Source organism: Capra hircus, chromosome 19, assembly GCF_001704415.2.
Source record: "Capra hircus breed San Clemente chromosome 19, ASM170441v1, whole genome shotgun sequence".
In the NCBI taxonomy this organism is placed as follows: domain Eukaryota; kingdom Metazoa; phylum Chordata; class Mammalia; order Artiodactyla; family Bovidae; genus Capra; species Capra hircus.
The window spans coordinates 35,228,477-35,255,548 of NC_030826.1; the positions used below are offsets into that span (position 1 = coordinate 35,228,477).

The window sequence follows — 27,072 nt, forward strand, 5'->3', positions numbered from 1 at the left end:
GAGCAGTTATTTAATATGCTTGGTATTTGAGGAATTTCCTTTTCCATTCAAAACATTGAGTGCCTTCATTATTTTTTCTTTGTAATTGTTTTTTTGGCCGCACCTGGCGGCAGGAGGGATCCTAGTTTCTGGACCGGGATTGAACCTGTGTTCCCTGCAGCGGAACTGCAGTCTTAACCACTGGACAGCTAGGGAAGTCCCTTGAGTGCCTTCTGTAAGCAGTCAAAGGCCCCAGGGAAGGTTGGATCAGTTCCTCCCTCACAGAACCTGTACTCTCATAAAGTAAGCCAGCAGGAGTGACAGAGAGCTCTGAACATGTAACAAAAAAATTCCGAGAACAACCCTGACACAGAATAAGCCTGTATGTAACTCCTGCTGCTGATTACAAATACCTTAGCCAGGGTGCATGGGGATCAGGGATGGGTACCCCCACATTAAAATGCAGATCCCAGGTCTGCCTCAGGATCTAATTGTAGTGAAATTGCTACCAAATGTGAAAGCTTGGAGCATATATAAACATGAGATTCATTTGAAACTAAAACATGACTTAGAAAATCTTAAATTTCTTGTCAGTTCTTAACTTGAAATTAGAATCCTGACTTTTTTATACCGAGGTATTGATGTATTTAAAGAATACAAAGAATAGCAAGGAGAGATAAAAAAAGCCTTCCTCAGTGATCAGTACAAAGAAATAGGGGAAAACAATAGAATGGGAAAGACTAGAGATTTCTTCAAGAAAATTAGAGATGCCAAGGGAACATTTCATACAAAGATGGGCACAATAAAGGACAGAAATGGTATGGACCTAACAAAAGCAGAAGATACTAAGAAGAGGGGGCAAGAATACACAGGAGAACTATACACAAAAGATCTTCATGACCCAGGTAATCACGATGGTATGATCACTCACCTAGAGCCAGACATTCTAGAATGAAAAGTCAAATGGCCCTTAGGAAGCATCACTACAAAGCTAGTGGAGATGATGGAATTCCAGTTGAGCTATTTCAAATCCTGGAAGATGATGCTGTGAAAGTGCTGCACTCTATATGCCAGCCAATTTGGAAAACTCAGCAGTTGCCACAGGACTGGAAAAGGTCAGTTTTCATTCCAATTCCAAAGAAAGGCAATGCCAAAGAATGCTCAAACTACCACACAATTGTACTCATCTCACATACTAGTAATTAATGCTCAAAATTCTCCAAGCCAGGCTTTTAACAGTACGTGAACCGTGAACTTCCAGATATTTAAGCTGGTTTTAGAAAAGGCAGAGGAACCAGAGATCAAATTGCCAACATCCACTGGATTATCAAAAAAGCCAGAGTTCCAAAAAACATCTATTTCTGTTTTACTGACTATGCCAAAGCCTTTGACTGTGTGGATCACCACAAACTGGAAGATTCTTGAAGAGATGGGAATACCAGACCACCTGACCTTCCTCTTGAGAGATCTGTATGCAGATCAGGAAGCAACAGTTAGAACTGGACATGGAACAACAGACTGGTTTCAAATAGGGAAAGGAGTATGTCAAGGCCGTATATTGTCACCCTGCTTATTTAACGTATATGCAGAGTACATCATGAGAAATGCTGGGCTGGATGAAGCACAAGCTGGAATCAAGATTGCCGGTAGAAATATCAATAACCTCAGATATGCAGAGGACACCCCCCTTAAAGCAGAAAGCGAAGAACTGAAGAGCCTCTTGATGAAAGTGAAAGAGGAGAGTGAAAAAGTTGGCTTTAAAGCTAAACATTAAAAAAACTAAGATCACGGTATCTGGTCCCATCACTTCATGGGAAATAGATGGGGAAACAGTGACAGACTTTTTTTAGCTCCAAAATCACTGCAGATGGTGACTGCAGCCTGAAATTAAAAGACGCTTACTCCTTGGAAGAAAAGTTAGGACCAACCTAGACAGCATATTAAAAAGCAGACATTACTTTGCCAACAAAGGTCTGTCTAGTCAAGGCTGTGGTTTTTCCAGTAGTCATGTATGGATGTGAGAGTTGGACTGAGTGCTGAAGAATTGATGCTTTTGAACAGTGGTGTTGGAGAAGGCTCTTGAGAGTCCCTTGGACTGTTAAGGAGATCCAACCAATCCATTCTAAAGGAAATCAGTCCTGAATATTCATTGGAAGGACTGATGTTGAAGCTGAAACTCCAATACTTTGGCCACCTGATGCAAAGAACTGACTCATTTGAAAAGACCCTGATGTTGGGAAAGATTGAAGACAGAATGGGACGACAGGATTTTTAAATGGTTGGATGGCATCACTGACTCAACGGACCTGAGTTTAAGTAAACTCCAGAAGTTGGTGAAGGTCAGGGAGGCCTGGCATGCTGCAGTCCATAGGGTCGCAAAGAGTCAGACACAACTGAGCAACTGAACTTAACTGATTGATGTATTTCTCATTGTCTTATAGTATAGCAGTATGCACAAAAAACAATGTTAAGAGAATTCCCTGGTGGCATAGTGGTTAGCATTCTGGGCTTTCACTGCAGTGGCCTGGGTTCAGTACTTGATTGGGGAACCGAGAATCCCGCAGCAAAAGAAACCACACAGTGTTAACTCTTTTATATGGAAGTGACATAAAAAGCTGTTACCAGTTTCCAAAAACAGCTATTTGTAAACCCACACATTTCTACAGTCTCATTTTTAAGGCAAAATCCAAATGATGATAATAGGTACTGTTTGGTATCATTTTGCAACTGTGCCAATCCAGTAAAATTAACTTTAAAAACAGACAATATAGATTTTATAACCACTTAACTACTTTAGCCCAGGGAATAATCGTAGTAAATATCCCACCCTAGGTTAGAGAGTAAGAAGGGAGGTAGGACTGCAGGGAATATTTGTGCACCAGCCGTGGGCCAGGCACTAGGTTAAATAGCTTTACATGCATTATTTCATTTAACCTTGCATTGCCATGGTTATCATCCTCATCTTACAGATATCCTTAGGTTTCCATTTTCCACTTCTTCAACTTGCCCAGTTTGCAGTCAACAAGAGTGTAAATCTGGACAGCTTGCCTAGTCTGTTTCATCCTACGAAGTTGCAACCATTTTTGTACAGAAATGTGCATTTCTGCATCTGCTAAATGGTTGAGATTTTACGGTGTTCATTATTTCCTCATTAGTTTCTTCAGATACACAGCCAGTGCCGCACTTGTCCTCTTCAGCCTCACTGCTTTCCTTCTAGTCTGGAAGTATACTAGGTGCTGAGAAGGATCAGATGAGTTTTCCATAACAAGCAGAATTAATTCGTTCTGGATAACACTACAATAGCCAGGGGACCAAGTCACTTCTTCCAGCTTAATAACGAGTAATCACGGGAGGCTGTATGCAGTTTTTAAAGGCTTTATTGGTAAATACGCTTTAGGAAATAAACATCCATCCTACTGCTTCCATATCAGTGGAATGAAGAGCTGTGCCCAGGAACACAGAAGGTGGTGCCTGAGGGGACTGATGCTCTGACCACCTCTTATTCATATATCCAGTCAAAAGCACAAGACTTGTATTCAATCAATTCTTCGGGCTTAAACCACAAGCTGATTTCTTTCTCAGCACTTTTTACTGAATCACTGCCATGAATGATGTTCCTAAGGAGAATAATTACTAGTTACCACATGTTAAAGTGCAAGAAATTCTGTTTAATGGATGAAACAAAGGAGAGCCACTAAAGACTTTTTCAGCCCGTTGCCCCTTGAAGCAGCTGATGACCCCAAATTATTTCCTCCTAAAAGCAACTGTAAAACTATAAAGGTACTTAACTCAAAAGCATCCCTTGTTTCAACTGTATTATGTTTCTAAGTTTTCAAAACAGTGCTTGTACCCAAGATTGCCATGCCTCAAAACATTCCGTCTCATATTTTGAAAAATATAGGAATATCTAGACCAAATCCCAAACTAGATGTAAAATATTATTAACAGCCATTTCTGCTGTATTTTGTTACAACATTAGTTTGCAAAGCCCAACCAAACCATTCACACTTACTGAAACTCCCTTTATTTCATTTGAATCTCATAACTCTGTAAAATGTTTGTAACATTTTATGTAAGTGAGAGAAGCAAAAAGGCTAAAAGTGACACACCCTTGGACACAGTACCACAGGGCAGAGCCAACACCAAAAACATTCCTTGCCCCACTCTTTGCACTTTCTGTTGTCACAAAGGACCTAATGGCAACTCCCTTGTCACTGTCTTGGGTTAAATCTTAAGTAGCCTAGAGAAGTAACTATTTAAGAAGGCATTCATCCAATGATAATTACCACCTAATTTAAATATTCAAGTTTTTCTAAAATTGTAATATACTGAAAATATATGTTTTAAACCCAAAGTAAGTGGCTTTGAGGAAAAGTGATTAACGCCCCTTAGAACTTACCTGCCAACTTGAATGCAGAAGTCGCCACGAATGGTGCCTGGCTTAGAATCTGCTGGGTTGGTCTCCCCAAGCATCACTCGTCCTGTCTTCACCACATTCAGGCCCTCCCAGACCTTGACAGTAAGAAAGAAGAAGTACATCAGTTCTGCCATCAGGACCACTGAAAACATTGATCTCTACCTAATAGCATACACTGATCATCGCAAACACCGTTTTCCAACAACGCAAGCTACAATTCCAATCAGATTCTTTGCAGCCAAAGAATGGAGCAGCTCTATACAGTCAGCAAAAAACAAGACCTGGAACTGACTGTGGTTCAGACCATGAGCTCCTTATTGCAAAATTCAAGCTTAAATTGAAGAAAGTAGGGAAAACCACTAGGCCATTCAGATACTACCTAAATCAAAACCCTTACTATTATATAGTGGAGATGACAAATACAATCAAGGGGTTAGATCTGGTAGGGCGAGTTCCTGAAGATCTATGATCAGAGGTTTGTAACACTGTACAGGAGGCAGTGACCAAAACCATCCCAATGAAAAAGAAATGCATGAAGGCAAACAACCAGTCTGAGGAAGCCTTACAAATAGCTGAGAAAAGAGAAGTGAAAGATATACCCAACTGCATGCAGAGTTCTAGAGACTAGCAAGGAGAGAGAAGGTGGCCTTCTTAAATGAACAGAGGAAAAAATAGAATGGGAAAGACTAGAGATTTCTTCAAGAAAATTGGAGATACCCATTTTTCATGCAAGGAAGAGCATGATAAAGGACAGAAATGGTAAGGACCTAATGGAAGAAGAAATTATAAAGTGGCAAGAATACACAGCAGAACTACACAAAAAAGGTCTTGACCCAGATATCCACCATGGTGTGGTCACTCACCTAGAGCCAGACATCCTGAAGTGTGAAGTCTTAGTGGGCCTTAGGAAGCATTATTATGAGCAAAGCTAGTGGAGGTGATGGAATTCCAGCTGAGCTATTTAAAATCCTAAAAGATGGGGCTTCCATGGTGGCTAGTGGTAAAGAATCCATGTGCCAACGCAGAAGACACAGGTTCAGTCCCTGATCTGGAAAGATTCCACATGCCATAGGCAGCTAAGCCTGTATGCCAAAACCACTGAGCCTGTGCTCTGGAGCGTAGGAGCAGCAACCACTGAGCTCACGTGCTGAAGCCCAAGCGCTCTAGACCCACGCTCTGCAACAAGAGACACCACTGCAGTGAGAAGCCTGAGCACCACAACTAGAGTAGCCCCTGCTTGCTGCGCTATAGAAAAGCCCTCGCAGCAAAAGAGACCTAGCACAGCCAAAAATAAACTATTATTTTTAAAAAGTCCTAAAAGATGACGCTGTTAAAAGTGCTGCACTCTATATGCCAGCAAATTTGGAAAACTCAGCAATGGCCACAGAACTGGAAAAGGTCAGTTTTCATTCCTATCCCAAAGAAGGGCAATGCCAAAGAACATTCACACCTACTATACAGTCAAGCTCACTTCACATGCTAGCAAGGTAATGCTCAAAATCCTTCAAGTTATGCTTCAACAGTACATGAACTGAGAACTTTCTATTGTACAAGCTGGATTTAGAAAAGGCAGAGGAACCAGAGATCAAATTGCCAACATTTGCTGGATCATAGAGAAAGCAAGGGAATTCCATAAAACATCTGCTTCATTGACTACACTAAAGCCTTTGACTGTGTGGATCACAACAAAGTGTGGAAAATTCTTAAAGAGGTGGGAATACCAGACCACTTTACCTGCCTCCTGAGAAACCTGTATGTGAGTCAAGAAGCAATAGTTACAACCAGACACGGAACAACTGACTGGTTCCAAATTGGGAAAGGCACACCACAAGGAGGCCGTATATTGTCACCCTGCTTGTTTAACTTATCATGTGAAATGCCAGGCTGGATGAATCAGAAGCTGTAATCAAGATTGCCAGAAGGGGGAAAAAAAGATTGACAGAGATCAATCAACCTCAGATATGCAGATGATACCACTCTAATGGCAGAAAGTGAAGAGGAAACAGAGTCTCTTGATGAGGGTGAAAGACAGTGAAAAGGCTAGATTGAAACAACATTAAAAAAACTTAACTTCATGGCATCCAGTCTCATCACTTCATGGCAAAAAGAAGGGGAAAAAGTGGAAGCAGTGACAGATTTTATTTTCTTGAGCTCCAAAATCACTGCGGATAGTGACTGCAGCTATGAAATTAAAAGACACTTACTCCTTGGAAGGAAAGCTATAACAAACCTAGTTCAGTTCAGTCGTGTGTGACCCTTTAGACAGCCTATTAAAAAGCAGAGACATCACTTTGGCAACAAAGGTCCATCTAGTCAAAGCTATGGTTTTTACAGTAGTCATGTACAGATGTCAGTGTTGGACCATGAAGACATGAGTGCCGAAGAATCGATGCTTTCGAAACGCGATGCTAGAGAAGGTTCTTGAGAGTCCGTTGGACAGCAAGGAAATCAAACCAGTGAATCCTAAAGGAAATCAACCCTGAATATTCATTGGAAGGGCATGCTGAAGCTCCAATACTTCTGCTACCTGATGCGAAGAGCCAGTTCATTGAAAAAGACCCTGATTCTGGGAAAGACTGAGGGCAGGAGAAGGGGGTGACAGAGAATGAGATGGTTGGATGGCATCCCTGACTCAGTGGACATTTTGCACAAACTCCGTGAGATAGTGAAGGACAGGGAAGCCTGGTGTGCTACGTTCCATGGGGTTGCAGAGTTGAATGCAACTTCAACTGAACAACAGTAGGACACATCAATCAGACCGATCAGTGACCTGATTATCAACCAACCCCAGAAGTAATAGGGGCTGATATAAAATACTCCATACTCCATCCCAAGTGGATACAGAGAAAAGGTCTGCCCAACTTGACTTCCTAGTTTGACTGAAAAAGATTAACAAGACTGAAGAATTCTTGTGCAGTCACAAACTCTAAAAAAGTAATGATGAAAGGGTAAAGAGAAGTGATGAGACCAGAACTGGATCAGTGGGGAGGGCACCACAGAAGACTGGCAGAGCAAGACATGGCAAAAACGGACATGAAAGGGGCAAGTGTGTTCCAGGGAAAAGCAGAAGGAAGGTCACCGTCAGGGAACAGGAAGCAGGTCTTTCTCCACAATTTTATTGACTCTGTATTATACCCCCTGCTTCTATTCACTTCATTTCCAATTGGATGTTAATGCCCCATTAAGAAATAGACCACTTCATTTCTAGCATAGGATTAAGAGAACTTTTTTTATGTCTGATTCTGCCTTCCTTTTTCCTCTCAAGCTCCCAGTTGCTTTGTAAACTAACCACAAGCAGGCTGCATTTGTAAAACAAGGAATTTGGGGTATCTGGAGATGATGTCTGAAAAGGGGAATGAAGACATTGAGCAAACCGTTACCTATCAGCTTTATTCTTCTACTTGGTTCCACCTCCTCCACCACGAGAAACTTACCATGGCCACAACTGGCCCTGAGTTCATATACTTCACCAGGCCCGGAAAGAATGGGCGGTCTTTCAGGTCAATGTAGTGCTGCTGCAGGAGTTCCTCAGAGGCCTTGGCATTGAAGAGAAGGTACCAATTAGGAATTAAACTCAGACGTCCTCCCTACCCCAGTAACTTGGTAGGTTCTCTAAAAGTCTGGTTATGTATTTAAGTTCACGTTCATAAGATGTGTTTTTTTAAAAATCCCATCTAAACCATGAAACTGACAGTTTATTAGCAGAAAGATTCTTCTGATCATGAACACACACTATCATGTCAATGACCTGGTAATACAGATGTTATAATCCTTAAAAGAAGGTGGTTATGGAGTTAAATGTTGGCTGCAATCAAAGGAACTATTCCAAACTATTCCAAAATCCTCTGGCCCTTTCATAATGCCCTTTTAAACATTTCTGATGTTAACTGAAAGATCTCTTCACTGAGAAGCTTGGTTTAAAATTCAGTTCTTAGACATTATCCCTTGAGGTCCAGATTTGTGTCCCAAATTTAATGTGGAAAATAAAGTCCTATGCCAAAGGGAGCCTGCAGGGAAAGGGCAGAGGAAGGGAAGCCCCGTCTAAAACCTCAATCATCTCAGAGTTACAAAACTGAAGCACAAAGGGATTGCAGCCTCCATCCTGTGCCTGGGTGGACCCGCGTGGGCCCAGGACACAAGCCTTCTCAACTCCCTGCTGCCCTCCTGCGGCCCACAGCCCCATCGCAACCAGAGTCACTTTACCTCCGCTTAACCTTCCAAGGGTGCCCGCCCACACCCTTTCCCTGGGGCCTGGGGAAGGGTCAGCGGCCCCAGGCGCCCTGGAGAGGGAGGGGAAAAGTTCTCGCGGGCCCTAAATCAGCCAGATTTTCCGACTCGGAAAAGGACGCGCGGATCGGCGCTGCGGGGAAGGAAAACCACCGGTGGCCATGCCGCAGCCGGGGGAAAGGGAGCGGGGCGCATCACCTGAAGGAACTTCATGGCCACAAGGCGGAATCCCTTCTGCTCGAAGCGCTTGATGACCTCGCCCACCAGGCCGCGCTGCACGCCGTCGGGCTTGATAGCAATAAAGGTGCGCTCCGCGTGGGCCATGGTCCTGTGGGCGGCAGGTGAAATCAGAAACCGGTGTCCGCGCCCACACAGGCCTCGAGGGGCTCAGACGCCGGCCGGAGGCCACGTGGCGCCCGCGCCTGCCCGCCCCAGCCCGCAGCCCGCAGCCCGCCGCCGCAACGTGACCTTCTAGAAGCCAAGCCCTACCCGCACCCGGCCGCCGCCCCTCGGCCGTCCAGAGCTGCCGCGGAGGACACGCGGCCGAATCTTGGGATAAAGCCAGGCCTGCGGGACCCAGGGGACGCCTGTGGGACCCAGCGGACGCCTGTGGGACCCAGGGGACGCTTGCGGGACGCAGGGGACGCCTGCGGCCCGGGACCCGCTGGACGCGGCGCGAGCGGGGAGGCGCCGCAGAGCGAGAAAGGGAGCGGAGCCGCAGCCTTACCGGTAAGGGGGTGAGCGCGGGTGCGGGTAGCGATGACGGCCAGAGCCCAGACCGGAGCCGAGAGCTGAGCAACTGACTTGGCTGGGAGCCCGCGGAGGAGGGGCCGGCAGTAGCCACACCCCGGACGACCCGCCGCCCAACCCGCGAGGCCGGACGCGTTCGCGGCTGCTCTGACCAGCCCCGAGCTTAAGGAAGAAGCTGGCTAGGGCTTCAGAAGGGGCAGGAAGTGATTTTTTTTTTGGCTACCTGGATGATCCACTAGTAGAACTGCGCGCGTCCAGTCCAACTCCTGTCTTCAGTATCTCCTAGTACTCAAATATCTCTAGGTTTTGCTGCTGCTACGTCGCTTCAGTCGTGTCCTACTCTGTGCGAGTCACCGAGAGCTGCTTTCTCTCCTCCCCGTCTAGCACAAGCCCTTGTCCTACGTGTGAAATCGGTTCCCCTTCCCTCCCTTCAAGCAAGTTGAGTCCTGCTTCAAGCCCTCCGCCTCCCAACGCGCCTCAACCGCACTTCTCCCGGCAAGGAGCCTCCGTCAGCATCCTCTTCAAACACCATCTGACCCTCCGCCCTGCTTTGATTACTGCCTCTGCCTGGAGGATGGCTACTGCTGCTGCTAAGTCACTTAAGTCGTGCCCGACTCTGTGCGACCCCATAGACGGCAGCCCACCAGGCTCCTCCGACCCTGGGATTCTCCAGGCAAGAACACTGGAGTGGGTTGCCATTTCCTTCTCCAGTGCATGAAAGTGAAAAGTGAAAGTGAAGTCGCTCAGTCGTGTCCGACTCTTCACAGCCTCACGGACTGCAGCCCACCAGGCTCCTCTGTCCATGGGATTTTCCAGGCAAGAGTACCGGAGTGGGTTGCCATTGCCTTCTCCGCTGGAGGATGGCATCCAAGGCTAATTTAACAAAATGCCCTATGCCCTGTTCCTTCCTGCCTGTCTCTCCACCAACTTTCCCAGCCCAGTTTAGCTGCCCTGATCCTGTTATGGAATCCAAGCTCGCTTGGCTTGCCACACGACAGGCCAAGAGGAGGTGTTGAGGCAGGAAAAACAGCTTTATTCAGAAAGCAGCTGACAGAGACGATGGCAGGCTAGCGCTTCAAAATAACCATCTTATGGATGCCAGGTTCTTTTACAGATCAGAGAGAAAGAAGCAATGAGGAACTAAAATTAAAAAAACAGACTAGAGAGGGAGAGGCGGTGAGGAAGTAAAGTGAAAGGGTCTTCAGTCTTGCAAAACATCTCCAAGGGAATGGTCAGCCTTTGGATGGGGTGTGTTAATCTCTATTCACAGGTGGACAGGGACAAACTGTCTCGCCAAGAGCTGAACAAAGGCACTTTCCTGTCAAGCAGAGGGGCAGGGTCCTCCAGGGAGGCCATTAAGTATGATTATAATAATAAAGCAATGAAAATCAAGTCAAAAAACAATTTTGAACACGGAGTCAGAATTGGCTTCTTCCCTGCAGCATTCCTTGGAGAAGGAAATGGCAACCCATTCCAGTACTCTTGCTTGGAAAATCCCATGGATGGAGTAGCTTGGTAGGCTACAGTCCATGGGGTCGTGAAGAGTCAGACAAGAGACTTAGCAGCAGTAGCAGCAGCTACAACAGCTACAACATTCCCACCCTGAGATGATGGTCTCTTCTGCCCCAGCACTATTATGTGGCCAGGTTATACAGTTCAGTCTGAGACACACCCTTGATAAGATTCTAGACTCTCTCACAGAAATCAGGCCTGTCGTACATTTGCAGACAATCTCTATCTCCTCTCTGTCTGGCAAACCACTAGCTTTGGTGGTGACCAGCTTCCCCACCCCCTCCACCTCTCCTGCAGTGCTTACAGCCTGAGATGGGCAAACACACTCTCTGCCCAGGGTGGTGAGCTAACCATAGAAACTGTGTCACCACCCTAAGAGTCCTGGCACTGCACTGATAACCTGTGTTAGATGATTTGACAGTCGAGGCCTCTATTACACTTTGCTGGCTTTCCAAACTTCTAGTTGCAGAGCATTAAACCACAGTACCCTGGCAGTCTTCATCCTGGAGCAGGAACACCCAGTGTTCCCTTGGGCCCCAATCTGCAGCACACTTTTATTTGAGTTTCCTTTCCAGAGTTATCAAATGTCAGTTGTGCGAAAGAGTGGGAATTTCACGAATATTTCTCCGCAAAGCTGTTTGCTGCTTGGTCTGGTCACTAATATCACCTTGTGGTTATAGTCAGTAGCAGCCCTCTGCCTTTCAACTCTCCTTTTCTTCCTGGGAAGACTGGAGAAGGTATAAACAAAAAGAGAAGGGGGCAGAGCACAATCCTTAAAAGATAACACAGCCTTGAAAAAACCTGGATATAACAAAAACTAGTTAGAACTGACTAGGCCCAAAATGGTGAAAGATTCATCTTCACTAGACCTTGAGCCTCGGTATACTCTCATTGTAATGCACTAGCATGCTAAATTGTTAGGGGAAGCACACTGATTGAAACCTTCCACCCTGGCCATGCACCATAGTAACTGTTTGCATAAGTTGTTTTACAGCAGGAGGTCCTAGTAAGGAACATGGAACTAATAAGCCTCCACCAACCGGAAGAGTTCAGGAAAGGTCAAAAGGAGACACCACAGGTCCGCCCACCTCCCCAAATCCTTCTCTCTAGCATCCATCTTGGCTGAACAAGAAGGGCACCACCAGGAAGGACTCTGAGTCTGAATGATTGGCTAAAGACAACCCGGAAACTAATCCCATCACCATAAAACCCGAGACTGCAAGCCACGTGGCAGAGCAGTTCTTCTGGGTTCCCTTACCCTGCTGCTCTCCACGTGGGTGCCCTTTCCCAATAAAATCTCTTGCTTTGTCAGCACGTGTGTCTTGTCGGACAATTCATTTCCGAGTGTTAGACAAGAGCCCAGTTTCGGGCTCTGGAAGGGGTCCCCCTTCCTACAACAAATGACACAAACACAGGCATCATGACAGTTCCAAGGCCAAGACTGAGAGGCCAAAAAGTGGGCAGCAGCCCGAATCATGGAAATCCCCCCCCTTCTCCAAAGTGATTAGAATATTCCTTCTACTCTTCAGCCTATGAACATACCCAGTCCATAAAAACTACCCACCCCACATCTCAGGGCTACTTTGCCTCCTGAGACAGACTACCTATGGAATTGTAACCAACCAGGCCCCCATGGGGCCTTCTGGGACAGTCCTTCCCCCAGTATCCTCTACTTTAGCTCCTCTCTGAAGTACTGAGATAATAGTACCTGATGCACATTTCCTGAGTAGTTTTACACATGTGAAAGCCCCTACTAAATGGAAGATATTTAACTATTTGATGACCAAGGACACATAGCCCCCAGGTCTCCTAGAGCCTAAGGAATATGTTAACTCCAGTGATACCACCCTGTTACCTCACAATCAACCAATTAGAGAATTGTGCACAAGCTGATCACACACCCTACAATCCCACTCCCTCACCTGACCTTTAAAAATGCTTTGCTGAAAACTGGGAAATGGGGCAGGGGGTGGGGAGGGGTTCCGGGGCATGAGCCACCCATCTCCTTGCATGGCCCTGCAGTAAGTCTTTCTCTGCTCCAAACTCCAACATTTAGGTATTGTTTGGCCTAATTGCGCATCAGGCACATGAACACAAGTTCAGTAACAGAATGTGTATCTCGCAGTAAAACTGCTTTCACTTTACTATGGCTTGCTCTTAAATTCTTTCCTGCACGAAGCCAAGGACCTTCACTTGGTGGCCCATCCCAAGACCTAGGACAAGACCATCCTCTTGTGCCCCGTTTTCCTGCAACATATTGAGGAAGAAAGTGGTCTTCTTGTAGCCACGCGTTCCAGGAAACAAACTCATCCAGAAGGACAATGCAGATAGTGGAGTGCAGTTTATTACACCGGCGGGCCCAAGGCAGAGTCTCCTCTTAGCCAAGGACCCCGACCAGTTTTTGTGAAAACCTTACATACCCTAAGTGTGCATGCCCAAACCCATCTCCCCAAATTTTCTGAAACTAGTCTGAACAAAGGAAAAGAAAGATACAAAGTTAACCCGTGATTCATATGCCTTCAGCCTAAGTAGTTAACAGTGGACAATTATCAATAGGCCTGTGGTCATACCCCAATAAGCATAATAGAATTTATGATTCTATTTGGTTTTACAGATAATTAGGGTATTTCAGGCGAGGGAGAGTCTTAAGTAGGAGCCCTGGGGTTCTTCCATCCAGGGGGTCTGGTTTTCCAGTTGGTATGTCATTTCCATAGATACTGGGCATATAGCTTAAAGTCCAGAGTCTGGCCCAGGATGGAGTCCTGCTTTCAAGATGGAGCCTGTTCTGTTTCCTCCTTCATTCTCTAACTCCCCACTTTTCCTTTGATATTAAAAGAACCCACTTAGTTCTCAGGGAAGAGCCCTCTTGCCTGCCCATTGGTACCCTTCACAAGCATCCCATATTAATAAATCTTGCTGAATTCCTCCCGTGCTGAGATATAAAGAACCTGAGCTTCATTAAGTCCTGAGATGAGGTATGCAGTTTCACAACTCTCCTGTCTTACTACACACATATTCATTCCCCCAAAGTCCTGGTACTCTCTCTCGCCCCCCACCCACCCCACCATTCTTTGCATGAAATAGAAATACATCTAGTCCTCAGTTGCTCCAAAAGAAGGTGGCCCCCAATGGAATAAATCCTTTCACAATGTATATTGTTTGTATACTTATATCAAATCATGTTGTACACTTTAAATATCTACAATTTTGTCAACTATACCTCAGTAAAACTGATGGGTGGGTGGAGGGAGGGCAGAATCCAAGCAGGTATGGCACATAGAAGTGACGATAGTCGTAAAGCTCTAATCCTTGAGGTGGTCCAGGGATTCAGTCCCCTCCATCCAATCCAAGACAGATGTTACCACCCCTATATCCAGCTTCCAGGAAGTCGGGAAGTAGGATTACCTCTTCTTTTCAAAGTACAACCTTAAATTTACCACCTTCACTTTTTCACATCTCTTTGGCCAGAACTTGGTCCTGTGGCTCTATCTACCTGCAAGCTAATAAAATCAAGCTAATTAATATAACCATAGCTTCCCATAGTTACATTTCCTCCCTCCTTCCCTCTCTCTTGTGGTGAGAAAAACAGATCTACCCAATCTAGCAAATTTGAAGTATACAATACAGTACTGTTAATAGCAATCACAGTGATCAACATTAGATTTCCAGTCTGAACTTATAATTTCCATACAAATACATCTTGTCTCTGTTAAAGCAACCAAATCAATATCCTAACAAATCAAAACTCTTTACAAAATAACTCCTGCATCTTTTAAGGTCATCTCAGAAATCCAGGCCCACGATCCACATAGCTTTTCTGTTTTGGAGTAGTTACAACTTCTCACACTCGCCCAAACACTGAATCCCTGAGAGCTTCTCAAGAGCAAGAAAGATATTAATATCTTTTATTTCCAGGGAATCCTTGATGTCTATAGTACAGTTTGGGCAACTGAGCAGATCCCTGGCAGATAGCTGTTGACTGGCTCAGTGCCAAGAATGGACAGAATGCAGGGGAAAGAGGGACAGGCATAAAAATGTGTGTGTGTGTGATCTCTCAGGCCAATATAAATAATTTATATGGTATTTACACTCTATTAGATTAGCCAAGTACCTAAAAAAAGAATACAAAGCAATACAACAAAACAAAAGTAACTCAATGACTCTTTCCTTGAGATGAAACATTTTAATCTGATGATAGCATATAACACTGTACATGGAGCACTCACAGCTCCAAGAGTTTCCCTCCAAATGAAAAGCAAGTTCTCCGAAATAACCAGGTTTGAAATGGCCTGGTCCTTGCCTGCAGGAGGGAGGGAAACTAGCATGGGATGAGCATTGTGGTCTGCTTCCAAGTCACTCGTAGATCCAGTTCTGAGCACAGCTCTTGTAATTCACCAGTTCCTCAGGGTGAAACCACAAGGCAATCTCCTTCTCTGCACTCTCCACAGAATCACTGCCATGGATGATGTTCCTGGATAGGGAAAGAGATGGCCAAAACCAGGATTAAACTGCCCAGAAGCTCCCCTCACTCCTATTGCCAGAAAGCCTACAGCCACAAGAGCAGGATAAAAAAAACAAAGCTCCATGTACATTATTCCTTGTCAAAAGAAGAAACCTATAATTGCCATCAAAGTAAGGATAAAGAATTCCCTCCACACAGCCAGCCCTCTGATGTTCAGCCCATCTGAACACTAATGCAAGCAGTGGGAGCCTTCAGGAAGACTCTGGCCAGGTTCTACTCTCCCAGCAGAGGCACAACCATAGTGATGATGATGACCAAAGGCAGAGGGCCTGCAAGGCCAAACTAAGAAAAGCCAAAGCAAGAAAGAGGGAAACAATACACTCTGATTATAAATGGATCTGTATATGGCATCATGTCTACCCTCAGCTGCAGAAAACCAAATTCTTACGTACCTAACTTGGATTTTAGACAAGAGTAAAATGCAACAACCCCTACCTGCCAACTTGGATGCAAAAGTCCCCACGGATGGTCCCTGGCTTGGAGTCTGCAGGGTTGGTCTCCCCAAGCATCACTCGACCTGTCTTCACAACATTCAGTCCCTCCCAGACCTCCAAGGACAAAAGAAGATATGGTTAAGGAAAAAAATCAATCTCAGCAGAAAATCTGAAAACTATTAATTCAAAAAGAAAATAAAAGGCTCTCATAAAATGGCATTCATTCATCGAACAAGTATTTATGGGGCATCTAAGTGTTCAGCACTGGGAATACTGGTCTTCCTGCACTCTTCTTGCTTTTCTACTATCTATTCTTGACACAGCAGCCAGAGTGGACTTTTTAAAATACCAAGTGTAAAAAACTCCTACAGCCTCCCAGCAGTCATGAAGTACAGGGCCAAGACAGCCCCACATAATCTGGCCTCTGCCTCTGCCACTGAATAAATCTCACCCAACCTTCCCTTTCACCCACCAGGTTTCATCTATTCCAAATGTCCTTCTGTACTCCAAAAAGTTCCCCACCCCAGCTTCTTTGCACATGCTATTTTCTTGGTTGAGAATGCTCTTCACTGTATATTTGTGCATAGCCGGCTCCTTCTTATGCAGATCTCAGTTTGAAAATCATGTTTCTTGACCACTCAATCTAATGTGGCCACTTCCTATTATGTCATCTTATTTCATTTCTGTGCATCACTAATCATTAGCTGCTATGTATGATTTTTGGTTTCTTTATTATCTGCCCATCCTCCCTTTTCAGGATATACAGGCAAGGAAAGCTATGAAAACAGTTACCTATTTTTGTCTCATTCATGATTATATCCCCAAGTGTCTAAAAAAGAGCCTGGCACAAAGATGACAACCAATACGTGCTCAAAGAAGAATTACTACAATAAATAAGACACAATCTCTCTACCCTCCAGGAGCTTACAATCAGGCATATCTCTCCTGATGTCTCCCAGATATGAGTCTTCAGCTCACCAAGCAAATGTATTTTGCCTTTGGTGAGTCAGAAAACTCATACCCTAATTGTCCAATGCCCCAGTCTCAGCATCCTCGCATCAGTGAAGACCTGGCATTAGGAGCAGGAATCACAATATTCACTCTTTGCTCCCAACTGAGCCATCTGTATCAACATCCCAAACATGTACACTCACCATGGCAACCACTGGCCCTGAGTGCATGTATTTCACCAGGCCAGCAAAGAATGGACGGTCCTTCAGGTCAATATAGTGCTCCTTGAGAAGGTCTTCAGAAGCCTAGCCCATAAGATAAAGAAATTTCATTCCCAAACTATTTAAGCACAGTTTAGTTATTTCCCACTCACCCATCCTGCTATTTAAAACGTGAGCTCTCAGCTCACTTGTTCTATTATATTCTAATTCACTCAACTTACCAAAAGGAAGAAGTGACAGGGACTATAAGTGCTCCAGCTTTTACCAATTTTCCCCTATTGTCCTTGATTGATCAGCATAAAATTACAGAACACTAGAACTGAATGCAGCCATGGTATTTTAGACAGGAAAACTAACAATACGATGAATTTGTATTCCCAAACAATTCTCAACTAAAATGTTAGAAGGAGGTGGTCTCAGCATTGGATGAAAAGCAAACTGAACCAGAGCATTTCTCATCACATTTAAAAAATAGCAAAGGCCCAGTGCAATGACCATGCAATTTCCACAGGTATTGCAAACCACCCCAAAGCACATGCCATCTAACAATAAGTCATTTTACTAAAGAATAAATCTTTCACGTTGCAAGGCTGGTATCTGGGAACAAATCAGACTAGTTATAGAGAGCAAACCATCTGCTTAGCAATGCCAACTCGACTCACCTGTGTTTCCTCTTTGCTACCACTTACATGCTCCTTAAGGGTCTAATGAGATCCCTTAGTTTTCCCAGTTCTGTAGTACTGCTTCGTACAGAATGCTGCACACTTCAGTGATACACACAAACGTGGGGGTTTGCTGCCAAAAAGCACATCCTGAACATGCTATCGTTCAGCCCCATTGATCATCTCTTGCCCAGGTAAAATTACACAGCCACATCATCACCCCGTTAGTATTCATCCTGACCCATCCCTCAATCCATATGGGAGACTTGCAGTGATTGTCTCCTGATGACCTTCCCTTACCAACATTCTTTTAATTCTATTAATTGGCACTGGCTTTTTTTGTGTGTTGGTGGGGGAGGCAGGGACAGGTGGGAGGGAACTCAAGTTTTCCTTCACATCAGATTTAAATAACCCTGTAGGCTCATGGCAGCTATCCCCCCTCCCATTCTTCACCAAGTCCAGGCCCTTGATAGGAAACAGTCTAAAGGACAAAATGTATGCACTTAAGGGTCAGAGAGCCCTGCGTGAAAATCCTAGCTACGTCACCAACTGGGTAACCACACGTTACTCAAACTCTCCAAGCCCCAGTTAGCTTCCTTATCATTAACAACCATGGGAATACAAATAAATACTTCTCTGGGTTGTCATGAGAGCTAGTGAGAAAACACATGTGCCCAACACATGGTAAATATCTGATCAATAATACTTTGATTTCCCTTTATCTTCAAAACCTAATTCAATATACAAACTCTCTGGAAAGCACTGCTAATCCAATCCCTGGTTCTAATCATTCTATCATGCTATCCCCTCAGCATTAACAGCAGTCTGCTCCCTTTTATATTAACACAGTTTTTCTAAAACATCACATGGGAACTATAGCGCAAATCAAACAAAATTTAAAATGCACTAGATGGGGAATTTCCTGGCAGCCCAGTGGCTAGAATTCAGTGCTTTTACTGCCAGGGCTGAGGTTCGGTCCCTGGTCAGGAAACTAAGATCCCACAAGCCATGCAGCACAGCTAAAAAAGAAATGCACTGGGAAAGTCCAAAGCTGACTCTCTTTCTCTGACTCATTCACTAAAGTTGACTCTTAATAGGGGAAAAAAAAGATGATCCCCTAATGTATTTGCTTTGAGAATTTAAGTTATTTCCCAGGTGTGTTTGAAGAAGGGTTCTTGGCCAATCAATCCTTTGGAGTTTTTGAAATATTGCTTTGCAGGTATCTTGCAAGGGCGTTTGCTCTCTGTTTCAGGTGGGCCTCCCCAAGGGCACAGCCACAGCTTTCCCCTATATGCCCGGATAGCGCCTAATACATGCTAGACACTAGGCAGGTGGTAAACAATGATAAAAAGACTTCCTTGCTGAAAAGCAATTTGCCTCAAATGGTGGGGGGGTGAGGGCAAAGGTGAGGGTCAGGGAGTCTCTAAAATGATCTGCTCAGGAAGCTCAAGATCAGCAGCTCAAACAGGTCCAGGGCTTTGTGTCAGAAATCACTGTGTTACAGTAACATGTGGAACTCTGCACTGCCAAGAGAAAAGGGAGGCTACTTCTGAAAGTCCTGAATAACTCGCTGTATTCCAAGACTCGGTGGAGAGGCCACAGTTTCAGGACATTTATTCACTCTAAATGGAGAAATCTAAAATGATCTGAAGGGAGAGAGAGGCTGACCTACGGTGTTCCCCTATTTCTATCAAGTAATAGAAACAGCAAGAATGAAGTCCACTTACCCGCATGAATTTCATGGCAACAAGACGGAATCCCTTTTGCTCAAAACGCTTGATTATTTCTCCCATGAGGCCTCGCTGGACTCCATCGGGCTTGATGGCAATGAAGGTGCGCTCGCTGCTGGCCATGGTCCTGGGGATAGGCAGGTGGAGGGATGAAGCAACACTGAATATCCTGCCTACCTCATTATCCTTCTCAAGCAGATTATCCCACAAAGCTGCTTTAAATCTGTGACATCAATTCCAGGACTCTCTAGTAAAAACCTAATTCCACCCCAGTCTCCCCATCTATGAATTAATATCCTGGAGTGGAGAAGGGTCGAAAAGCCAGGGTTATAATTCATTTGATTGAATAAGCTTCTGTCATATCAAGTGGATGTGACTGCCAGTTCACCCTCAATCTGGACCCAGGCGATAAGAGGCTCCTCACTCCCTCCCCTGTCCTTGGAATATACACTCTGTACACTGTTCCCATAGCAGGAGCCATTCAAGGATGCAGCTTTGAGAGAGGTAAGGTGTTACTGAGACCATCTGCACAGAACATGTGACTGAACCCAGTTAAGGCCTCTATATAATTTAAGATTCTGGTGGGTGGGTACAATGCAATCAGCCAAGATAAGCCTCATGTGTATGTTCCCTGTCTTATTAAAACTGCCACCTTCCAACCTACAGTGGTCTGCCTCTTTGGTCTCTCCTTGCCCTCTACGTACAGGGCCAATTTGTGAACTAATAATTGGGGAGCCAGCCAAGACACTGAAGAAATGGGCCTTGAGAAAGAAGCATCCCTAGAGGAACTCCAAGCTGAATATCTACCTCTGTGTGGGGAAGGTGGCCTGTACGTCTGATGCTTGTGGACCGCTACAGGAGAACAGAGATGCCCCGAAAACCCTGGCTACTTTAACATGTTTGTTAGAGAAACTACACAGGCAACAATGAAGAGAAATGAATGGCCGCCACAGCGGGCAAGCCACTGGCCACAGACGCACCAGAGGCTGAAGCTTGAGTTAGCTGGAAGAAGAGCTGAAGTTAAAGAACATGCAGGTATCCACTGCTCTGCCAGCTCTGGGGCTGGGAGACAAGGTAAAAGAGCAGGCTGATAAGTTGGAGACCTTAGCTTTTATGTAGCAAAGCTAGGAGAGCACAAGCTGCTGCAGATTAACGTCCAAGTGCTGTGACAAAGCCTGATTAGCGCACTGAGAGACAGAATCCTCGGGAAAGTGAGAAGCACAAAGGGGAGGATGTTGTAGTGATTGACAGTGAAACAGATGACGCACTCGACGTTGTCCAACCCCTAATACAAACAAAAATTTTCATCAGTAATTACCCTAGACTTACGGAAATAGAGAAATACATCCCAAAACTTCTAAGAGAAAACTTGCATTCTTTCTCTGTCTCTTGAAATTGTAAATCTTACCATGTGTTTGAAATGTAAATATCACAGGAGATAATTAAAACATTGCCCACAGATTGAAGAAAAAGGGTGGGGAGGGGTGTGAAAACACAGTCTGCTATAGGACCACCCTCCCACAAAATCTAGTCTTCAGTGTCCATCAAAGACAAGTACAAAAAAAAACCTTGTTGGCCACGCTGCGAGGCTTGAGTGATCTTAGTTCTCCAACCAGAGACTGAACCCGTGCCCCATGCAATGGAAGCATGAAGTCCTAACCACTGTACCGCCAGGAAATTCCCAAATTTTTAGTCTTCTCTACAAATATTAGTAAAAGGCTTTAGCCATGTGAGTGGATACCGGATTCATGGCTCAAGTTTTGGAGAGACAGCTATGGATTCTTTTATATCACCTATATATATATATATTTCTATGGATTCTTTGTGTCTGTACTTCATATGTCTATGGATGTATGATATATATATAGGTGATATATATATATTTCTATCTCCAGAGAGTATTGTCAAAATCAATTTGTAAAAAAGCTCTGTTTAGTTGGCCTAAAGAAAAATAAGGTTTGATATCAATAGTGTACTTATGAAAGCTGAAACAACTTTCATATGCTCAAAGGACAAAGTTTTGTTGGACTACTGGTCTGTTCCTTACAGGATTGTGAGAGGCTTTTCTTAGCCTTTTGAGTAACTTGCCTAGAAAAAGATTCTGTGTTTTATCAAAATCTCTTGTGCTTCATGTTATCTTTCTCAGGTCTTTGATTCACAAACATTTTTTTTTTGTATTTGCCTTTGATGGAAGCTGAGGACTAGATTTTGTGCGAGGGGGGTCCTCTAGCAGGCTGTTTCCACACCCCTCCCCACCCTCTTTCTTCAATCTGCGGGCAATGTTTTAGTTTTCTCCTGTGATATTTACATTTCAAACATGTGGTGAGATTTACAATTTCATGAGAGAAAGAATGAAAGTTTTCTCTTAGAAGTTTTGGGGTGTCTTTCTCTATGAGTCTTCTCTATTAAAAGGACTAAGTTTAGGTTGTTTTGTTTTTTTATCAATTATGTAACTTTCTGTATTTGCCTTTGGAGTCTTTGTAACTTAAGTTAAATAGAAAACTATTAATTCACAGGGACCTAAGATCCTATTTAATCGTGTTTTAAAACCTTTTGGTATTTTTGATAAGCTCTCCAAAAATTTATTCCTAAATAAAGTTTTGCTGACCTAGAACTAACTCTGGGATTTTCCAGAGAACCTCTAGAACAATTCAAAAGATATATTCTCTTTCCTTATAAAAGACAGATATTAAACTGATTAGCCTATTTAATATATTAAATTATATGGGAAGCATTATCAAATAAGAAGTGATGTTAAACTTTCTTTGGGGTATATTTGTACGAAATTTCTAAAAATCTGCTATGTCTTGGTATAATGTTATCAACTATAATTTGTAAATGTGTATCCCCAAAAAATCACATTTTCTTATCAACTGAATTACAATGAACTCTCATAAGATCTTTGCTACTGCTAAGTCGCTTCAGTTGTGTCCGACTCTGTGTGACCCCCATAGACGGCAGCCCACCAGGCTCCCCTGTCCCTGGGATTCTCCAGGCAAGAACACTGGAGTGGGTTGCCATTTCCTTCTCCAATGCATGAAAGTGAAAAGTGAAAGTGAAGTCGCTCAGTCGTGTCCAACTTCGCGACCCATGACTGCAGCCTACCAGCCCTCCACCCATGGATTTTCAGCAAGAGTACTGGAGTGGGTTGCCGTTGCCTTCTCCGATAAGATCTTTAGCTATAGCCATTTAAAAGTTTTTTTTGTCATTTACAGTCATTGTTTTACTCTGATGATTTGCAAAACTGTTCCTGCAAAAGTGTTTCATCTTGGACTTCCCCGGTGGTCCAATGGTGAGGAAGCCGCCTGCCAGTGTAGGGCACACAGGTTCGATCCCTGGTCCGGATTCCATATGCCACAGGCAACTGAGCCTGCGCACCACAACTACTGATCCCACGAGTCACAAGTACTGAGCCCAGGTACCGCAACTACAGAGCCTGCATACCCTAGAGCCTATGCTCCAAAGAGAGGTCACTGCCACACAAAGCTCAAGCACCACAACTAGAATAGCCTCCACTCACTGCAACTAGAGAAAGCCTGCACGCAGAAATGAAGACCTGGTACAGCGAAAAAGAAATTATTTTTTTTAATGCGCTTCAACTTCAAGGAGATTTATGGAACACTTTTTACAAGCATAAGTCACCGATAACTAAGATCAATTTGCCTTCATGTGAGAGAGGCAGTAATGGATGTTTCAAGGACTTCCCCATGGCTACCTGCACAACCCCACATGCCAAAGGGTGATAGCCCAAGGCTTTTCCCTGTTTCCTTTCCCCACTTCGATAAAACAGGTCCATTACATCAATGATATGAGAATGTCAACAAGTGATGACTTGCCCCTGCTGTGGGACACTCTGCAGGCTTTGTTGGAACATCCATGAGGGAGAAGGTGGGCAGCGCATTCACAGAAAATTCAAGGCCCAGACAGCTTGGTAAAGTTTTTGGCAGTCCTTTGGTCACATAAATTGTCCCAGAAGTTGTCACTGTTAAGGTACAAGCTTATCCAACCCCTAAGAACGTGAAACAGGTACAAGGCTTTGTAGGAACTGGGGGGTTTTGGAGGACTTTTATTCCCCACCTGGCACAGTGCCTCCATCCCTTATATCACCTGGTAAAGACAAGGCATACATGGGACTGGGGATTACAGCAGCAGTCTTATTAGAGCAGCAGATTATTTTGCCTTTGAGATGGAAAAGAATACCAGCGAGGCAAATTAAAGCTCTGGGCACTTCCCAAGCTGGGCTACCATTTGAGTTAGATGTACCTATAATTCCAGAAGGTCTGAGTTGGGCACTGTGGCAGAGAAGGAGAGTACCCCTAGGATTTTGGTTCCAGCTCTGGAAGAGAGCAGAAACCCAATACACCCCACAAAGCAACAGCTTCTAGCACTGTACACAATGCTCCTCTGGGCAGAGCTTCTCACAAAGGAACAGCACATCATGGAAAGAACTTCCCTTCCTTTGAAGGGGTTGTTAAGAATAAGTTCCATCTATCCACCTCTGAGTGAACTCCGGGAGTTGGACAGGGAGGCCTCTGATGGACAGGGAAGCCTGGCATGCTGTGATTCATGGGGTCGCAAAGACTCGGACGCAACTGAGCAACTGAACCAAACTGAACCCACCTCCGCCATGGCTCAAACCCTCACAATGACTAAATGACCTGTCCATTTGTAGCAGATGAGCACCCTACCACCAGTCCACTGTCTCTAGAAATGTGGGCGCTCTTAGGCCCTATCCCTGGAGGAGGAAATGGCAACCCACTTCAGTATTCTTGCCTGGAGAATCCCATGGACAGAGCCACCATCTTGGTTCCCTCCATTGGCCTGGAGGACATTAAAACATACAGACAGACCCTTACTCAGTTCATCCAGCAAGTCTTAAATGACTTGTGCAAAGCCCATCTTAACCGAATACTAAAATAATCTTTAATGAGAAAAGCTGTCCTCTAAAACAGAATAGCCTTGGACATTATTACTGCCTCTTAAGGGGACTTAGTAAATCAGTGGTTCAAATTATGGGGCTCTTGATGGAGAAAACTGTTATTTATTTTGAGAATCATCTAAATCTGTCTTTTCTCTTGCACGTGCCTTTATATTGTTGCTGTGGCATCTGCCTCCACTGCAGTCAGATAGCTGCCAAACAAGCCACCTCCACGTGGCAGAACCACTTGCTGACTTCTCAGGGCACACTTCTGACCCTGCAGAAGGGGAGGGGGTGAGACTGTAAGGGCTGGTCACAAGGGATGGAGTACTGGAGGAGGTTTTGACCATCAGTTGACACTCCAGCTGATCCCAGCAATTGCAAGCTCCTCACCCCCACCCCTGTCCTTGGGACTTACACTCTGCCTACTGTCCTCACATTAGGGGCTGATCCAAGGACAGCAGCCTTGAGAGAGTAAGGGGTTGTTGAGGCCATCTGAACTGAACCATGTGACTGTACCTAGTTAAGGCCTCTATATATAATTTTAAAATTCTGGTGGATAAGAGCAGAGATCTACTCATCTTGCAAACACCCAAGATAGGCCTCAGACTCTGTTGCTCATTACACCTGCCACATACCAATCTGAGTGGCTGGCCTTTCTTTTGCCTTCCTTTCCTTCTGTGTACAGGAGCCAGTTTTCAAACTAACACAGTATTGTGTACCCAATACTGTGGCAGAACTAAGGCAGGAGATTTTTTAAAAGACACTATCTTTCTTAACTATCCAGATGAGGGAAACCACAGTGATAATGTAAAGGGCAGTCTGAAATGTGGTCTGACCTACTGCCACAGTCATGGTTTTAGACGTAGAAGGGGTATTAGAGATTCTTTCATTACAATCTCCTTTTACAGAGCACCAGAATGAGGACCAAAATCCAGATTACCCAACCCTATGCAACTTATGCTATGTCATGAGACATAAAGCATATTCTGACCAATAAATGGTGGATTGTGGGAACACTAAAACCATGAGTAATATCTGACATGGGACATCACGCTGGAAGGAAGCCTAGAGAGAACCGATTCTAGACTTTTCCTTTTACAGAGAAGACTGGGCTCAGAAACTGATCCTTCTCCACAAGATGAGAAAGGAGTCCTTTTATCTTGAAAGACAATCCCTCTGGCAATTTCTGGCTCTCTCTTCCTGTACTTTAGTTACCTCTTATTACAGCACTGTAACAATATATTTGAATTTTCTGCTTATCTGTCTTTCCACTGGCCTGCTGCATCTATACAGGGATGGTTTACTTCCGTGTCTGTCCTACTACCTAGCCACAGGGCCTAGCACTCGATAAGAGCAGAGAAAATCTCTTAAATGATAATTACCCTGCAGCTCCAAGAAAAAAAGACAAAGCCCCAAAACTGGTGGAGAACTCCTAGTGGAAGCTCAAGATAAGCACCGATTCCCCAGGAGAAAATGGGACTAAAGCGCCACAAAGAGTCCCTAAGGACTTACACCGACACACACAACTGACATTCATTCTGTGTGTACGTGTAGGTGCATGCTCAGTCGTGTCCCACTCTTTGGGACCCTGTGGATTTTAATCCGCCAGGCTCCCCTGTCCATGGGATTTTCCAGACAAGAGTACCAGAGTGAGTAATTTATTGCTGCCCAGAAACAAGACACAACCGCTACAGTCGCGGAAAGGCAGCCACCGGCAAAGATAAGCCCACGTGGCGTTGGACGTGAGCTGACAGGTTTGGACCAGTAGTCGGGCGCTTCCCTCCGATCCGATCCCCCGGCCAGCTCTCTAAGCAGAACAAGTCCCACCTCTTCACCTCCTCCTTCCCAGACTCCACTCGTTTCCCTTTCCTCTCAGGAGCCCGAACTCTTCTTACCAACCCTCCTGCTACCTGGCCTTCAACACCGTCTGCGGCCGCCAGCACCGGAAACGCGCCCAGGTCCTCCAGGTTCCTGGCACCCACCCGCGCGGAACGCTTCTGCCTAGATCGGCTGCAGGAGGGCCCGTTTTGCTGCACACCGCTCGCCTACGCTTCCTCCTGACAGTCCGGCGTCGTTCTAGGGAGCAGCTGCTAGTCTTGTTTTTCCCTGCACTTCCGGCAAGCCACCTTCCGCCATTTTACAAGTTTTATTTTTTTCGTTAAGATTCTTTGATTCACTTTCTTTTTTCCCCACTAAATTGGCTCCCGAGAGGTGGCGCTCACGCGAAGTCTGAAGAGCTTCTGACCTAGAAGTAGACCGTAGCCCTGTTTTTACATTTACTCGTTCTTTCCAGCCTGCCAAGCACATTTACTTATCCCAGTACCGTCTGTGTACCAGGCGCTGTTTCAGGGTCTGGGGTATGGGAATAAGTTTTCTTGAAGCTGGCGATGGGCTTGAGAATGGGGATAAACAATAAACAAATGAGCAAATTCGTATGCAATATATTATGTAAATGCTGTTTTTAAAAGCAGGATTGAGGGGAAGGTTGAGAAGTGAATCCACCTGCCAGTGCAGGGGACAATGGTTTGACTCCTGGTTCAGGAAGATTTCCGCATGCCAGGAGCAACTAAGACTGGGTGAGCCGCAACTGTTGAGCCCGCCCACTGCAACTACTGAAGTCCATCCACGCAGCTAGAGGCCACTGTTCCACAATAAGAGAAGCTACCACAATGAGAAGCCAGGGCCCCACAACTAGAGAGTAGTTCCCCTTGATGCAACTGCAGAAAACCCAGGCAAAGCAGCAAAG

The 27,072-nt window shown here is 44.9% G+C and overlaps 2 protein-coding genes across 6 annotated transcripts; both read right to left on the minus strand.

The window, feature by feature from the left end:
• On the minus strand, positions 3,339 to 9,581 carry LOC102175795 (nucleoside diphosphate kinase B). 2 transcript variants are annotated; one of them, XM_018064842.1, is made up of 5 exons: positions 9,351 to 9,581; positions 8,822 to 8,951; positions 7,831 to 7,932; positions 4,379 to 4,491; positions 3,339 to 3,596 (listed from the first exon to the last, which is right to left on the minus strand). In XM_018064842.1, the coding sequence occupies exons 2-5, from the start codon at positions 8,945 to 8,947 to the stop codon at positions 3,479 to 3,481; spliced, it is 459 nt and encodes a 152-aa protein (XP_017920331.1). In that variant the 5' UTR covers positions 8,948 to 8,951; positions 9,351 to 9,581; the 3' UTR covers positions 3,339 to 3,478. The 2 variants fall into 2 exon arrangements, with proteins under 2 accessions (XP_017920331.1, XP_017920332.1); XM_018064843.1 differs by lacking the exon at positions 9,351 to 9,581 and adding an exon at positions 9,113 to 9,303.
• On the minus strand, positions 15,049 to 26,473 carry NME1 (NME/NM23 nucleoside diphosphate kinase 1). 4 transcript variants are annotated; one of them, XM_005693642.3, is made up of 5 exons: positions 26,222 to 26,473; positions 19,403 to 19,532; positions 16,996 to 17,097; positions 15,843 to 15,955; positions 15,049 to 15,356 (listed from the first exon to the last, which is right to left on the minus strand). In XM_005693642.3, the coding sequence occupies exons 2-5, from the start codon at positions 19,526 to 19,528 to the stop codon at positions 15,239 to 15,241; spliced, it is 459 nt and encodes a 152-aa protein (XP_005693699.1). In that variant the 5' UTR covers positions 19,529 to 19,532; positions 26,222 to 26,473; the 3' UTR covers positions 15,049 to 15,238. The 4 variants fall into 4 exon arrangements, with proteins under 4 accessions (XP_005693699.1, XP_005693698.1, XP_005693702.1 ...); XM_005693641.3 differs by having other exon boundaries at positions 26,237 to 26,433; XM_005693645.3 differs by having other exon boundaries at positions 26,162 to 26,433.